Below are 18,686 nucleotides of genomic sequence, written 5' to 3'. Positions count from 1 at the left end.
CATTCAGCAACTCTTTTTCTGTCATTCGGTGAAGATAAAACAAAATGTTTTCTTTCAACTTGTTTAGTTATGTGTATTTCATGCCAACAAATTGAACAAGTTTGTTCTGGTTGTTTCAGAAGCGGATGTAAGCTAATTTGGTGAAATAAATGCTGACGAGATTCAATTTAATTGCAGACTTTCGGGTCGCAGTGTATTGACAAATAACACACGATCTTTCACTTCCATTAGTGTTGATGTTGCATACAAATGCTTTGATATATTTAGCTTATTCAAATTCATGTTCCAGAAAACTTTGTATAAAGGCTAACAAGCTTACATAGTGAATTCGCAATTACAAATTATGTATTCTTATTTACATATTACGATTTCTTAATTACAATTTACATATTCTTAATTACATATTACGATTTCTTATTTACATGTTGCGTTTTTCGATTACATTTTCCGTTTTCTTAATTACATGTTGTGTTTTTTAATTTCATATTACAATATCTGAATTACATGTTGTGTTTCTCATTTACAAATTGTGATTTCTTAAAAGCCAGGTCATGGTTATGTAATATAATATAATAGTTATGGTTTTTTTTTTTGTTGTTTTTTTGTTTTTTTGTTTTTAGTTAGCCAAGTATTATCAAAAAAATGTCCGAGTTTCTAAAATGTTTTCTCAGTTTGTTTACTTTTATTTTTATGATATGGTTTTTCAACTTGCTAAAGATAACAAAAACATTTTACATATGAGTTATAACTAGGGTTGCCAGTCGTCCGGCTTTTACGGAAGAAAATAAAGCGCCAAAACTGTGAAAATAATTTTTTTAATTGTGTTCTCCTTCGTAAAAGTCGGACATCTGGCAACCCGAGTTATAACCAGCCAGCGAAGGAACTTTTCATTCAAATTGCTTTGGCATGACTTACTGTGATGTCATAATGATTTCATAAGGTATAAAAAAACAGTTGGCTAAACAAATTTAAAAGTTTGTATGAAAGAAAAAATAATTATTTAAAAAGGTGTTTATATATTAAAAGAAAAAGCAAAATTAAAAAGTAAGTGATAGGATACCTTTTCGAATATACAACCATGCAGCAAGTGTTTAAATATATTTTGATTGCGTTTCTGTTACCTGTATTATATGGGTCAGTCATTTTTTTTTTTTTCTTGTATAACTTTTTAAATTGTAGTAGTTACAAAAAAAAACTTTTTTTTTTTAATTTTAAATTTACGATCAGTTTGATGTTGTCTTTTATCGTGTCTTATTTTTGTTTTAAAAACAAATCATAAAAGAAAAAAAAGAAATAAAAAATTGAAAAAAATTAGATAAAAAACAAAACAAAAAAAAGCTTAAAACTTATATTAAAAAAGAAACAATATTAGAAAATTATTTTTTCAACTTTTTATTTTTATTTTTTTAAAGTTTTATAAAAATTTGTCTTAAATACGCCTTGTTTGACAATATATTAACGAAAGCACAACATTTTCTTTTTAATTTTTTTTTTTATAATTAGAAGATACATCAAACTAATTTTTTAGGAATTAGACTATACATCAAACTAATTTTTAAGAAAAATTTTTATATAGATGTATTGCAGATTAAGCTGTGGGACTAAGATGATGCCAAATTACTTGTTGGCAGATGTTGTTTGTATTGTTTATGCAAAAGTAACTATTTGGACCCCTCCAAAAAATATTTATAGTTTTACATTTATTAAGGCTTACTATCAAACTATTTGAATTGTTATTAGGGCAAACATTGGGTGAATAATTAAAAAATAAACAGCTGTAGTTTTATCCGGTGTTTAGTTTTACTATTCTAGTTGCTTAGCAATATCGCTTGTTTATTTGCATTTTTATAGAAAAAACTGAAAAATTATCTGAAGTTGTAAGAGGTCAACTTATAATACTAGATCAACAAAATAAATCATCTTATTTCAAGTATTTTAAAAGTATCGCAATCGTGTATAATTAAGACACTTAGTAGATGTATAGCTTCAGGAACATTTTCCTCACAGAGACGAAGTAGTAAGTTTCCTCACAGAGTACGAAGCAGTAAACACAAATATTGGAAAAAGAAAGACTAGGAGTTATTAACATTTTCAAATGAAAGTACGTTTCACCAGTAAAGCGCATTGTGCAACTATGTGAAAAGACAAAAAAAAAATTTGTTTTGTTTTGTTTTGTCATTTAGGTGCCCCAAGAAGACCTAACGGTCTTGTCACAGAGCACTGCGGAAGTGCATTTAACCAGGAAGTTCACGCCTCCTTTCTTACCGTGATGCGAAAATACGTCCAAAGCTCGTTTCAAGCCTGGATCTTCTGCTTATAAAGAAAGCGCTCTAACCACTTCGCTACGCAAAACTACTGCAAAAATGGCAAAGGTATGTCCACAAATACACGATGTCCACTGTAAAATATCCACCATCTACAATAGTTTCGGGTTGTTTAGATGAACAATTCCAAGGTCAGCTACATTTTAGGTCGAAGGACAAAACCATTAATTCTCAAGTATATGTGGAAATTCACAAAACAACAGTTTACTAACAGCACAATGCACCCTGTCACACTTTTAGGTTAATGCAAAACCTTTTCAGGAAGAACGAAATTCATCTACTTGACGGGCCATGAAACAGCCCTGATCTCAATCCAATTGAAAACTTTAGTAAGAAATAAAGTTTGAATGTTTCTTAAAAATACTTGGTGATTTTAAGAAACATTGTAGTGTAAAACACTTATTGCACAAAACTTTTAGGCACAATTATATAATCTAATGTTTTAGGCACAATGTCATTGTCATTGGTATTCATTAGAACATTATGTAAATCAAAAATTCCATATTATCTAGATTAGACTTTGGTGGTAACTCACAATAAATGGACTGTTATCCTGGTAAAATTCAATTTTATTTCCTATGACCTTTTGATGTAGGCTATGGCGCTGTTTTAAACAAAATAATTGAAATCATCAGTTTATCACTTATTTTGTCACAATAGTTTTTTATTACCAACATTTTTTTAGGGTTTTAATAATAGTTTTAACTTTATATTTTTTAAATTAAATAAATTTATATTTTTTAAAGAAATCGGTTTGTTATATATATTTTTTGTTTTTTTTTTGCGATAAAAGCTATGCTTTTAAACGTGCCTAAAAAATAAAATCATTTTACCAAATTTTTATCGATACTAATAAACCAATAATTTATCATTTAAAGATTATTCTGTTTAAAAAAATACTCTATTGTCTCTATTAACCTGGATACTTTTAATAATGGCTTATTTTATAATACGTACGTTGAAGTTATTTAGAATCTATCTATCCATATATGTATATATATATATATATATATATATATATATATATATATATATATATATATATATATATATATATATATATACACACACACACACACACACACACACACACACCACACACACACACACATATATATATATATATATATATATATATATATATATATATATATATATATATATATATATATATATATATATGTATATATTTAACTTTAGAACTAAGGTTTATCGTATTCACCCAATAAATGGTTTACAAGTTAGATATCTCAGAAGCTGGATTGAAAACACTGAATTAGAGGTATGTATATTTTCAAATGCTAAAAACTGCTGTTATGTATTGAGACCTTAAAGTTTAAAACGCAATATTTGTGAAAAGGTATACGTGTAAAAGGAATACGATTTTATTTTCAATCTCATAAATATGGTTATCAACATATACATAAGTTGCTTTCCTAACTTTTGTTATTGAATAATTCCTCCTGTTGGAAAAGATTTTTGAGTACCTTCTCTAAATGTAATGCATTTTCGAGTAACTCCTCTAACTTGAAAGCATTTTCAAGTAACTAAGGATGATTTTTTTTAACTCAGTTAAACATTTTTTCTCCTTCACTTTATCGCACTTTAAAAAAAAAATGTTGTTTTTATTTTATGCTTTGTTTAAGCATGGAAAACTATTTTTTTATACATCAATGCCAAAAATGAAATTTGTTAAAACGCCACAATTTTTTTCAGTTGAATGAAGTACATATAGGCTCAATCTCGCTCCCAAATTGTCCGTATAAAAAAAATTCAGTGTGAATGAAGTCCTCGAGCGCAACTTCTGGGAAGGTTACTCATTTTTAGCCTTTTAAAAAGTTTTGAGTTCTTGATTACCTTTTTGAACATTTAAATTATTAAACAATATAATTTTTAAGAAATCAAATTAATTTTTTATGTTTGTCCAAGTATACTGTTTGAATGTAGTGCGGGATTAAAAAAAAATGGCCTCCAAAAAAAATAGCCTTGGGCCCCGAAAAGTTTTAATCCGCCACTGTTTAAATGTCATCTGTAACTCTGTCAAATATTCAGTCTAAGCAGCCGTATAAACAGCAACTCTGTTAACTATTTAACTAAAAAGTTGTGGCGCAGTGGTTAGAGTCCTGGCTCAAAATCAAGAGGTCCGAAGTTTGATGTCGACTTTGGTCACTTAAGCGACATTGGTAAGGAAAGAGGCGTGAACTTCTTGTTTAAATGCTCTCTCGTTTAACTCTGTTATAAGACAGTAAGATAAAGACTTGAAGCACCTTAACAACCACAAAAAAAAATCATTTATAAAAACTTTTTTTTTTGGAGAGTTGTCTAAATTGAAACACCTTTAGAACTTTTTTTTTCCTTATAACATAATCTAATTATTCGATTAAAGATTGGAATTAAACTTGGATTTATCAACGCACCATCGTGTAAACTATTATCACATTAAATATTATTTAATGAGATGATGATTCACATTAAATTTTATTTATTATTTATGTTCTGATATCAAGTTCTGCCATTTATGTTTCTGTTTGACATGTTTGAGTACTGGGATTATCTAATAAAACGTTGATTCTTATGAATTGTTTTTCATTCGTTTAAATAGGTCACAAGCAGAAAAGGTTTTTCTACCTTCATTAAATTTAAATATTTATTGTTTTATGCAAAAGACTGTTGTGACTTTCTTTTCTTTATTAATTATTGCTAACGCTGTTAATACCATATCAATGAAAACATAGGTAATATGACTTGAATCAATGAAAGCATAGATTATATAATTTGAATTTAAACTTGCTAAACTCTCAGATTACATTCTTGTCATGAAGGTTTCTCTTGACAAAATATTTTAACTGTTTCAATTTGCGTTTGGTTTTCTGGACAGTTGGGTAAATTTTCGCTTTTTTGGCAGCCTATTGTCAATGAATCTACACCAGCATTATTTTTCTTTCAAATAATCATCGTAAAAATATTCTTTTTGGTAATTCCTTTATAAGTTTGGTGTAGAGTGATTTATGTCCTGTAGAGTGATTTAATTCCTTTATAAGTTTGGTGTAGAGTGATATATAACTTATCGTGTTATCCTGATATTTTAAGATTATTAAACACTACATTGTGTTTTTATTTTTGACTTCATATAATTGCGAAATAATGAAGCATGGTGCGCCATCTTCTTGCAAATATTGATAGTTGGATGTTATTTTATCTAGATGATACTGTATAAGTGGTTGCCTATTGCTTTTGTTAGAGCCAATTGTGCTTTGTCAATTTTTTCTATCATTCATGACATCCGTTTTGGCCCAGAATATTGTTATAAGTTAATTCCAATAGCGTTAGTCTTGTTCTTGTAAACATACTTTTAAGTCCCTGCTTTTTCTATTTTTAGTTATTTAATTTTGTTGTTCAATTAAGTAGTTTAAAAATTCGTAAAGCAGTTTATACCAGGCTTGTAAAACCGAAAGTTTTTTTTACTGCTCGACTCCGGCTCCTAAAAAATATCCGGATCTGGCTCGGCTCCAGCTTCCGTACTTTATGAACAAAAATCGCAAGTTTTCGAGTATTTTTTTTGATCACATTTGCCATTCTAAATCCAAACCAATTAATTAAATTACTAATTTAAACCAATGTAGTAAGCATTTAATTTTTAACCAACTTTCATGATTACATAATTAATGTATTACTATCACTACTCTACTACCACATATACAGTTAAAAAGAAAAATGTTTTGGGTAAATATACATCTTTTTTTCTATATAATATTTACCCAAAATTAGAGTTTTTAGTTCTAATTCCACCCATTGGGTAAAATGACTTCTTTTGAACGTTACAAAGACGTCCAAAAGGTTCAAAAGACGTCTTCCTTACGTCCCGTGCCGTTAAATTGATCGTTAAATTGTGCATCAATTATTTAACAACATAATATTAATATAAAAATATAATATAAAACAATATATGTAATACTGTAAAAATAATTCCATATACAATTTACTTGTTTTTTTTTTTTCTTAATAAAGCATATTAAGAAATACTATTAAAGGATAGTATTTTGTTGAGTACAAAATCGTTTAAAATATTCATTTTTATTACGTTTTGGCAAAACTGTAACTTTTACATAAATATAGAAAAAATAAATAAAAAAAGAAATTCAATAAATAATTCATTAAACAAATTAGATAAACAATGAATGAATAAAGTTTGTCTACATTTAAAAAAAAACATACATTATTATATTCCTTTAAAAAAATATGAGAGCCGAGAACCGCTAGATTTTTGGCTCTGGCTCTACCAAAAAACAGCGGCTTCCCGACTCCTGCTCGGCTCCACAAGCCTGGTTGATACTATAAAAGATATTATCTATTTATATATACTATATTGCACAATAAATAATTGTTTTCAATTTAGTGATTGTAAAAGAGCTCCATTTTTTTATAAAATAGCACATCAAACAAACAATTCACAATTCCTTTAAAAAATAAAATGTATCTATTAAACAGACAAGAACTCAAAGAAAATAAAGATAACAATACGTCATAGTAACCATAATCTATAATCTATAAATCAATCTATAAATCAATCTATAAATCAATCTATAAATCAATCTATAAATCAATCTATAAATCAATCTATAAATCAATCTATAAATCAATCTATAAATCAATCTATAAATCAATCTATAAACCATCTATAAACTATCTACAAACCAAAATACAACAATAGAAATAATAACCCATAAACTTTCTTGGTTGATAAAAAACAAAAATGCATTAAATAAAGTTAAATAATCTCTGATTTTACCCCAAAATACCCTATGTTTTCACCAGATGTTTGAAGTTGGTGCTTAATCTCAGATGTTTGAAATGATGGTGATGTTGATGGCGTCTTTATTATAAATCTTTATTATTAAGTCTTAATTAAATTGCAAAACGATAACATACGAGTTAACGATAACATTCAAGTTAACCATAACATTCGAGATTGAGAATTTTTTTTTTAATACTTAAAACGTAGTTAAAAACTTATCAAAAAAAAAAAGTTAAACTAAATGTTAAAAATACCTTTTAGTTATATAAATTGGCAACAGTTATGTTATAGATAGGTTAGGAAAATATTTTGAATTGCTATTTAAATGATATATTAATTTAATAATATCATATTTATGCTACTCTAGATAAATGTATGGATGGAGCCAAGCATGCCAAATAATCCAGTTGATATCCAAGTTAAAGATGAGTTTCAAAACAGATTCATCAACTTTTTAGATAAAAATAACTTTTTATATTCTATTATGGTTGATGATCTGGAGAAACTTCTTCAACAAGAAAACATAGAAAGCAAAAGTTTTGGGTATTCTGGAAAGTTTGACTACTATAAATACAACCAGTATTCTAATGTATGAGTATATTGCTATCATAGGTGATGATGATGATGATGATGATGATGATGATGATGATGATGATGATGATGATGATGATGATGATGATGATGATGATGATGATGATGATGATGATGATAAAAATTTTTAGATCCGTTTTGAACTTTCAAATCTTGAAAGAAAATACAAAAATGCAAAGGTTTTTCACGTTGGAAACTCGTTTGAAAATCAAACTATAAATGGTTTGAAGGTAAACAAAAACTAAAACAATTTATAGTAGTCATAATAGTAATAGTAAACAATTGTAATTGTAACTTTTGCCAACTATCCAATAGTATTATTTATAACTATAATATTTATATATAATAATACTTCAGTACTAAGAGTTAATGGTAACCAATACCTGATTTTAGCTAGGAAAATCTTACAATTACAGTTCAAGGTTCTTTGTAATGATTTTATCAAATTTTTGATAATAGACATCTTTGATAATAGAAATCTTTGATAGTAGAAATCATTGATAGTAGAAAGCTTTGTAAAATTACCTTCAATTGTAATTGATGCGTTTGTGTAATATATTTAATATTTATTTTGCCGAGTTACTACAAAATTAATGCAATCAAATAAATAACTGTTGCAACGAATTACATAAAAATTTATAAAAGTGCCCCAGTAGACACGGTACGTTTTTTAAACGTTTTTATTAGGTTTGAACTTGATAAAAACGTTTTTTGTAAAATGTGTTTACAAATTGATGATGAAATAAGCACCTACCAAATTCAATATTACCTTCAATATACCTCCGTATTTTCCCTTTCTTAATTCAATTGAATACGAATATTTTCTATTTGAAAAAATACTATAATTTGTGGTGATACTTGCAGCCAAATTCAGTTAATAAATATTACAGATATCTTTCAAGAGATAACAGTCAAACATTGCAGAGCATCTTATCAAAAAAATGCTGTCGTAAATATAAACAGTGGAACCAAGACAATTTGTTCTTGAATAAAAATGAGTTCGCGTTAAATGTTTAGTTGTAAATTTCAAACTTTTTCTTGATTTTTTTGTATAATAATGTGTTTGGTTGCAACAATTATATAACTGATTGCAACAATCATGTCAACAGTAATTTTGTGATAATTAACAGCAATTATGTAATCAGTAGACCCTATACGTAGTTTATATTATAAATTCAAAATTATAATTTTAAATCCTAAAAAACAGAATGCAAGATATATGCTATGCAAATATGTATACTAATTTATTTATAAAGAAAGTAAAAGTTTTACGTTTGAAAAATATTTTCCGACTTTGAATTGTAAATTTTATAAATTTTTAGTATTAAAAAAACCACTTATATTTTTGACCTTTGTTGTATATAATAAAACTATAACAATAATAAAAAAATAGTAAACAGTTTTTTTTTAAATATCTTATTTTCTTATTTTTTGATGAATTTTTGATACCATCTTGTAAGTTTGGTCACTTAAACTGTAAAATACGTTTTCCTATTGTTTAAGAACTATATATATATATATATATATATATATATATATATATATATATATATATATATATATATATATATATATATATATATATATATATATATATATATATATATATATATATATATATATATATATATATATATATGTATATATATAAATATTATATATATTTATATATTATTCTTAAACAATAGCTATTTTTGTAAACATAGATAATGTATTCGTAAATTTTGTTTATAAAGAACTAAAGAATTGATTGTAGTTTTATAAGTTTTTTTTAAGATAACTAATGGAGACGCAATTTCTAAGCCTGCTGTGTGGATAGATGGAGGAATTCACGCCAGAGAGTGGATATCAACAGCTACTGTAATGTTTTTCATAAACAGAGTATGATGTTTTTACTTATTCCTTAATCGGTGCTTATTGTATTTTTGTAAACTTTTGAAACAATTTAATAACTAAAATTATTATGGAAAAATAATCATTCATTACCCTAGCAGCACACTAAACCACTCATAGCCCAAAAAGTATTTTAATTGAAAAAAGGTTTAAATTGTGAATGATAGGAAATTTAGTTACTATCTAACTTTTAACAATGAGATTGTCAAGATTGTCTTACAAAAAAATACGCTTTTTACACGCGACTCGGCATTACCAAAATTTATTCATCTAGCTAGTTAATACAAATTTTCAAAGTGCTATGCGCCAACTAGCACAGAAATTAATTTGGCCTTATTGTACAGGAAGCTTGGGTAGTTAAGTCTAGTTGTTTTGACGATTGATTGTTATTGTTGCTAAAAAGTTCTTTTTGATTTAAGCTTCTGACTGATTCCGGACCTGATGTCCAGTTAGCTTTATCAAAATACGACTTTTATCTTTTACCTGTTTTCAATCCTGACGGATATCGCTACACGTTTGGTGGCTCTCAACAAAGACTTTGGAGAAATACACTTAGTGTAAACCCATTTGCAAGTTGCAAAGGTGCCGACCCAAATCGAAACTTTGCGTATAAGTGGGGAGGTATTTTTTTTTAACATGATTTTCTATGTTCTATTATTACTACTTTTATTATTTAAAAAAAATATATATATATATAAATATATATATATATATATATATATATATATATATATATATATATATATATATATATATATATATATATATATATATATATATATATGCATATATATTCATAATTAGAAAAAGGTGCTAGTAACGAGCCATGCAAAGAGTCATACCGTGGCTTGAGTGCGTTTTCAGAAATTGAAGTTAAAAACGTTGCTGGTTTCCTCGAGAAATTAGCAAAATCAGTCACTTTAAAATCGTATTGGAACTTGCATGCATACAGCCAGTTATTTCTAACACCGTGGTCATACACTACAACTGATGCTTCTGATCAAGATGAGTTTGTATGTTTTAACATTGTAACTTATGCTTTTATACGACTGTAGGGATAACCTGCTTGCTGTGATAACACGTGGTAAATATTTAGTATTTTTGGATGTGATTTTTATAGGTGCGAATTAGCAAAATATTTACAGATGTAGTTAGCAGACGCTACGGGACCAAATACCGTGCTGGATCACCTGCAAACATTTTATGTAAGTTAAAAATGCATATAAATAAAACTTTATTTATAGTTTTAAAAAAGATACAAATAAAAAAGTTGAAGTTGTTGTTAAGTTTGAAACAATATTAGGCTTTTTAAAAATATCTGTTTAATTTTTTTATTGGGTTGTTTTGAAATCAGCTTTTCACCAGCCGCACTTGCTAGCTAGAACCCTAACTTTTCAAACTAGATAACCGTAAATTAAAAATCAGCGAGTTTGATTACAAATTCAATAAATTTTATCTTTTGTTTTCTATTTTTCAAAATATTGATTTATTTAATTAATTTATTTATTTACATGGTTTATTTAATTATGTTAATTAATTTCTTCCTAAAAACGCTTTTTTAAACCTCGTTAAATTTAACATCAAGTTAGCGAAGCATTTTGATAGAAAACACAAGGAGGTTTAATAAAAAAAAACACAAGGAAATTAAAAAAAAAACACAAAAATATCTTAGCAAATAGAAAACATGTTGTGATAATAATATGATATAAACTAATATATATAAATAAATATAATTTAAACAAGTATAATACGAGCACATTGTTACAAAACAGTAAATAACGTACTGAGTTATTTAATGCTCAAAAAACTAATTTTTAATAAAGAGATTATTTAAAAACTATATACGCATTTGATAATTGACATTTATTTGAAGTTTCAAATTTTTATTATTATGAGAGAGTTCCAAAGGGTCGAAGTGCGTGGAAGAAAGCTAGACGACAAAAAATTTTTTAAATATGCAGAGACAGATACAGTAATAGAATTTGATTTTACTAAATGAGGAGTCAAGCGAGAATGAGTATTGATTGACGAAAGTAGATATGATAGCTCTTTTGAGCAACAACCATGTATTTGGAGAAAAGAGAAAGAGATGCAAATTTACAACAATGGCAGAAAGACTCAAGCTTGGCAGATAAAGCAGATCCAACTACGTTTGCAATGTGTTTTTGGACCCTATCTAAAAAAGAAAGAGCACCATTAAAACAACCAGCACAAATATGACAACAGAATTCCATAAAGGAAAGAATAAGAGATTTGCAAAAGTAGAGAATGGAATTAGGAGTAAAATAATGGCCAGCACGATAAAATGTAATAAAAAGCAAATATTAAAATTACTGTAAGTAATTTTAATATTTGCCTTATATTACATTATTACTTATATTAAATTACTGTAAGTAATTTTAATATTTGTCTTATATTACATTTTTGCATGATCTGTTTAAATTTAGTTTCGTATTAAAATGTGTTTCGTAAACAAAATATGTTTAATATATGTCTATGCATATATCTTTTGATAATATAGTTATATAAAATATAATTTTAGTGCAATCAATGCTAGAAATTTTTAAAATTTTGTTTTGTAGTTTATAAATTTTAATACTTAAAACACAAGTTTTGATGATAACTTTCGGTATCGCAATATAATGATTTAAATCTCCATTGAGAGATAATAAAGTTTCATTTCTCTGTAGTAAATCGCTTATTACAATTAAAAGAACAGGCCTGTATAAAAATATAGCCATCGAATACAGTTTATATAGTTTAACAGCTAAAAGAATAAAAGGATATTAATTGATTATTAGATTAACTATTTGATATAATCCATTAGCTAATTAGTTTATATTAAGTGGTTCATATAAAACCACCTTAACAACTTAACAACATAAATAAAGTATATTTTATTATAAACCACCTACTTAAAAACATACACCAAATACACGATTAATTGTTAGCTCAAGTAAAGCATTTCGGAGACAAGAAGGTGAAAACTGAGATCTACTTTTAAAAAGTCAACTGGGACCTACTTTTGACGGCACTATATTTTGCACAAAAATTAACGACAGAAAAAAAAAACGATCTGATATCTTCACGATGTCAAAAGTCATCATTTTAAAGAACAAGATGCGGCGTTGTTTATTAAAAATATTTGGAAGAACAAAACAACAAAGTTAAGCTTGAAAGGTATAAACTATCTTGGAATTGATGATAGAGGATTGTTTTTAAAAGTGAATTTTGATAAAAGTTGCAAGAATTGCAAGTTATTACTAAAATGGCATAAACCTAATGCTCACATCGTTTAAAACCTTAATTGTTGTCCAAAGTTTTCAAATAACCGAATCTACTTTAACAATGGCTAGACACTTTCAACTTGTACTAAATTTGCTAATTGAGTTTTGTATTCTTTTTTGATTTTTATCTACTTTATTGGCCAGAAGCAAGAGACTGACCAGAAAAACTAATCATTTAGATGCATACCATTAAAGGTCTAAGTTTTTATGGAACTAATTCAGTAAACTGTTCAAGAGCTTTGACATTCATAAAGTTGCTGAAACTTATAGCGCTATCCAAACTGTAAACTTTACCTTTAGATAAATTGTAAGTTTATTGTTTGGAAGAACACTAAATAACAGATTTCTAAAAAAATTTACCTGTTTAAGAAATCCTATAATTTCTTCCTAGTCAATGTGACTTATATAACAAATGCTAATTTTTTACCAATTTCCATAGTCTATTCAACACGATGGCATTACACATAAGATACCAGCAATATATTGTTTCAAGCTAGAGTAGATATATGCATTAAAAAATATATATATGTATTATATATATATATATATGTATTATATATATATATATATATATATATATATATATATATATATACATATATATATATATATATATACATATATATATATATATATATATATATATATATATATATATATATATATATATATCATATGTAAAAAGTTAAAATTGAAAAAAGAATCCGGAAGTCTTGCAACTTTCTTATTTTGCACATTATAGTTTTGGTCTAATTAAGGTACTCCTGTCATCTAAAAACTCTAACACATGTTGTTTCACTAACACGTGAACAAGTGTTTCTAGAAAAGCATTTGTTTATTAAATACAACAAACAAATGCTGTTTTAGAAACACGTTTTGTTTTACAAAAAAGTAGTATTTTGGTGAAAAACTTTTTAAACTTTTTTTGATAGTATTATTTATATGTTTATATAACTAGCCAGTTTAAACAAAAATTATTGCTAATAAATTTGCAATCATTATTTTTTTAAATAACTTTTAAACAATGATGAAAATACGATAACAGAGATAACTGCTGGATAAGATATAACTTAACAAAGATAACTACTGGATAAGATACATCTTAACAAAGATAACTGCTGGATAAGATACATCTTAACAGAGCACAAAAACAAAGCAAGTTTTATGATACTTTCAACAGCTTTTTTGGAAACACTTCAGATTTTACTATGTATTACAGCTACACTAGTGTGTCCCAAAAAACAACATTTTTGAAAAATATATGCAGAGACCCCCTTAATGTGTTAAAAATATGTCAACCTGGTACTCAAATGAAGAAAAATTGTATAAAAATTTCAAAAATAATATTTAAAACTTATTTGTCAAAATTGTCATAAAAATACATAAAAAAATGCATTTTTTTGTTTTTTGGTAAAAAACGTAATTTTTCATGTAATAAAACCAAAAATAACAATTCTATATTTGAAATCTATATTATTTTTGAAATTTTTATATAATTTCGCTTCACTTGAGTACCAGGTTGACATATTTTTGCAAAATTTTTTTTTTGAAAATATTAGGGACCCATTAAATATTTGAGGGTTTTGAGGGACCGCTTAAAATATTTTTTATCCAAAAAAATTTTAAATCTAGTGATTTTGTATTAGATAGAACACATTAAGGGGGTCTCTGCATATATTTTTCAAAAATGTTGTTTTTTGGGACACCCTAAGCTACACTGTAAATCGACATTATTTTGTATGTGTTTTAAATCAATTATTTTTTGATTAAGTGTTTTATATAACTTTTCATTGGTTTAGTTATCTGTGATAAATTTATCTCTAGGAATATATGCTCTCTTTAATTTCGTTAATACCTTTTTAATGTTCGTAACTTTAAAAAACAAAGCTTTTTCACATTTGTGTTTATAGTAAAATATCTTAAAAACTCCATTCATTAAGAACAATTAAAAATTTATATATAAATATTTTTAGTTTTATACCTTATTGATATAAAGAGGAAAAAGTGATGGTTAGGAGACTGCCCAATCATTTAATTCCTAGTAATAAAAAAAATTAAAATATAGTTTAAAAATCTAAAATTGTTGGAATGAATATGCCAAAAAATGAAACAGGTAAAATTTAGATTTTTTAATGTGAGTTCATTGCCCCAATAAAATACGACGTTGGAACAATGGTCAGCCAGTATCTGACAACGCGGGAACAATGATCGGCCAGTACCTGGTGAAGCGCAGTAGAGAGTTACGCCATTTTAAAGGTGATTTCTTTGATATAAGTTATGTTTTATACAAATATCATTTAAAAATTTTTCTTTAGATCCAGCATCAGGTGGAAGTATTGATTGGACCTACGGCTATTTGGGCGTAATCTATTCGTTTGCATTAGAATTACGGGACAACGGAAGTTATGGATTTGTGTTACCAGCCGATCAAATTAAACCAACCGGCGAAGAAACTACAGACGCTATATTAGCTGCAATAAATGCAATGAAATAAAGTATTAAAAAAAATATTAACATTTTACACCACATGATGAATAATATTTTAAAAAACGTGAATTTGCAAAAAACATTTTCATATAAAACTCATGTTTAACTTTACTTTAAATGAAAGTCGTAATGTGGAACAAAATAAAATAGGGGAGACCTCGGCTAAATGTCTAAGTTACACCAGAGTCATTTTTAATTTTTTTAGATATTTATACATTATGCAACACTATGGATAACACATTATATGTATTTGAAAGATGACATCTTGTATGAGAGTATATTATATATTATTTAAAACATCAAGAAATACAGTTTCTCTCAATACAAATAATATTATTATATAAGAAATTTTCGCTGGGTTATGGATATTATTATGATAATATTTTACAAGCTGATGATGCTGCTATCCATAACCCAGCGAAAATTTCTTATATAATAATATTATTTGTATTGAGAGAAACTGTATTTCTTGATGTTTTAAAATAATACATTATATATATATATATATATATATATATATATATATATATATATATATATATATATATATATATATATATATATATATATATATATATATATATATATATATATATATATATATATATATAGGGCCGTCCCGAACGGGGGGTGTAGGGGGTATTGCACCCCCACCCTGCAAAGCTGTCATATAAGCATTTGAGTTGGCACATTGAGCAAGTTTTGAACTATAGTCTCAAATTGCAAATATTGAGGACCTTTTTTTTCTATTTTGATGTTTCTAGTTGTCAAATAATTCATACAACACCACCACAACCCCACCCCCCACCCCCACCCATGGAAGATCTCTTTGGGACGGCCCTATAAATATATATATATATATATATATATATATATATATATATATATATATATATATATATATATATATATATATATATATATATATATATACAAATATATATATATATATATATATATATTTACATATATATATATATATATATATATATATATATATATATATATATATATATATATATATACAAATATATATATATATATATATATACAAATATATATATATATATATATACAAATATATATATATATATATATATATACAAATATATATATATATATATACAAATATATATATATATATATATATATACAAATATATATATATATATATATATACAAATATATATATAAATATATAAATATATATAAAAATATATATATATATATTTGGTTTACTGAATACTAAAGGTATATGAACAAACTAAAATAATGGGTGAAAAAGTCTTTTTCAAACACTAAAAACTAAAAACGGATTATTTATAGTAAATACAATAATTAAACTGGTCTTAATGCCTACAGGTAAGTCTTATCAAATTAAGTAGGGGTAAATTTGAGCAGCCGTGGCGCAGTGGTTAGAGTCAACCGCCCAACAAGCGATATTGGTATGGAAGGAGGCGTGAACTTTCTGTTAAATGCCCTCCCGCGGTGCTCTGTCATAAGACCGTAAGGACTTCAGTGAGCAACTAAAATAACTACAAAAAAAAAAAAATTTAATTATAATATAACTTGGGTTTAAGCACTTTTTTAAAATAATGAATGTTTTTATTAAAATAATAAATAAAGTTTACAAAAATTGTTTAAAACGTTAATCATAAATTTAGTAAATATGTGAGACCTATATGAAGTTTCATATAATAAAAGCATTGTAGCTCAAAGAAAATACTTTGAGTATACAGACATTTTCTGTATTTTACTTTTTCTTTGTTATAAGTATAAAATTTATGTGAAATAATTAAGTTTACAAAATAACTAATAACATTTTTGGATTCTCAAGATACTTTTAAAGAATTGTGTTGCAACTTACCCCTTTCGCTGTCGCAATATGCTCCAGAGCGGGGTAGTTGGAAAAATTTTTCTTCATTTTATCTTCACAATTACTTTATATATATATATATATATGTATATATATATATATATATATATATATATATATATATATATATATATATATATATATATATATATATATATATATATATATACACATATATTGGTTTACATTTGTTGGTCGTTGTACAACTTTATAAAGCCAATAATAAAAATAGTAATATAAACTATCAATGGTAGAAAATATAAAAAATATAAACAAGCTATCTGATTGCAAGAATCTTCTCTTTAACAAGGATAAGGTACACAAAAAATATATAAACTTTTACAAAATTGCAAGGTAAATAATCTATGTATCTGAAGAAAGATCAAAAAGATCTTCTCATCAGAATTTCATACAAGAGTAAATCACAATATAAATTAAAAAGTTAAAAATATAAGAACAATAAATAAATAAGTTGGAATAAACTTCTATAAACGTTGACATGTATATAAACATATAAACTTATTAAAGCGAACGCAAAAGTGGACGCACACTTTTTTCGCTGCTCGAAGAAAATAAAATCGTTTATAGTATTAAGAGTTATTTATATTATAGTAATTTAGTATTATTATTGTTATTAGTAAGGAAGTAAGAGACTATTTACATCAGACCAATTACTCTGGAAGTTTCTATAAAAATCATCGAAAAGCTAATGGAAAGCATGTTAGAGGAACAGAGAAAGTGTATTTAATGAAAAGCATCTTAGAGGAACAGAGAAAGTGTATTTAATGAAAAGCATGTTAGAGGAACAGAGAAAGTGTATTTAATGAAAAGCATGTTAGAGGAACAGAGAAAGTGTATTTAATGAAAAGCATGTTAGAGGAACAGAGAAAGTGTATTTAATGAAAAGCATGTTAGAGGAACAGAGAAAGTGTATTTAATGAAAAGCATGTCAGAGAAAGTTTTAAAAGAAACAATTCTACTTCAAATTTTAATCTTCCTTACTTTGAGTAAATTTCTCAAGAGAGATTTATCAACAAACGCGGTGAAGGAATTCTTATTTATGTAAAGAAAAATATTGCACATTATAATAGGAATGATTTAAGTGTGTCTGACGGCGACAAAGAAATTTGAAATATTAAAATTCTAAACAATCAATCAAAAAAAATTTTACTGAGCTGTTGCGACAGGCCTCCGAACGGTGTGGTCGAAAACGTGATTACGTATTTTGAAGATAACCTTTTAAAAAAAGGCATCCTTGAAAAAAAAAAGAATTTTGTTGTAGCGGATTTCAATATGAATTGCTTCCATTACTCTACGGAAATTTTACTCTGTTTATGATGCCAATTTTCGTTTATATGAAAAAACAATAAATCACAAAAACATTAACTCACCCTGGGTTACCAAAGGTTTAAAAAAATCATCAGAAAAAATTA

The 18,686-nt window shown here is 26.1% G+C and overlaps 1 protein-coding gene across 1 annotated transcript; it reads left to right on the top strand.

Annotated features, from left to right (window-relative positions):
• The first annotated feature begins 941 nt into the window (after positions 1-941).
• Positions 942-15,647, top strand: LOC136071846 (carboxypeptidase B-like). The gene is made up of 9 exons (XM_065797328.1): positions 942-1,134; positions 3,525-3,606; positions 7,487-7,708; positions 7,842-7,940; positions 9,487-9,591; positions 10,023-10,224; positions 10,408-10,616; positions 10,724-10,808; positions 15,206-15,647. Exons 1-9 carry the CDS (start codon positions 1,079-1,081, stop codon positions 15,382-15,384), a joined length of 1,239 nt encoding a protein of 412 aa, XP_065653400.1. The 5' UTR covers positions 942-1,078; the 3' UTR covers positions 15,385-15,647.
• Positions 15,648-18,686: the final 3,039 nt, after the last annotated feature.

The sequence above is a fragment of the Hydra vulgaris genome, chromosome 05, assembly GCF_038396675.1.
Source record: "Hydra vulgaris chromosome 05, alternate assembly HydraT2T_AEP".
Classification (NCBI taxonomy): Eukaryota; Metazoa; Cnidaria; class Hydrozoa; order Anthoathecata; family Hydridae; genus Hydra; species Hydra vulgaris.
This window is presented reverse-complemented; position numbering and strand designations above follow the sequence as displayed.

Excerpts from the sequence above, each read along its gene's own strand:
- LOC136071846 (XM_065797328.1), top strand. The coding sequence starts at position 1,079 with ATGCAGCAAGTGTTTAAATATATTTTGATTGCGTTTCTGTTACCTGTA. Across the intron at positions 10,225-10,407 it reads CTTTGCGTATAAGTGGGGAG|AAAAAGGTGCTAGTAACGAG; the intron begins GTATTTTTTTTT and ends ATTCATAATTAG. Across the intron at positions 10,617-10,723 it reads CTTCTGATCAAGATGAGTTT|GTGCGAATTAGCAAAATATT; the intron begins GTATGTTTTAAC and ends TGATTTTTATAG.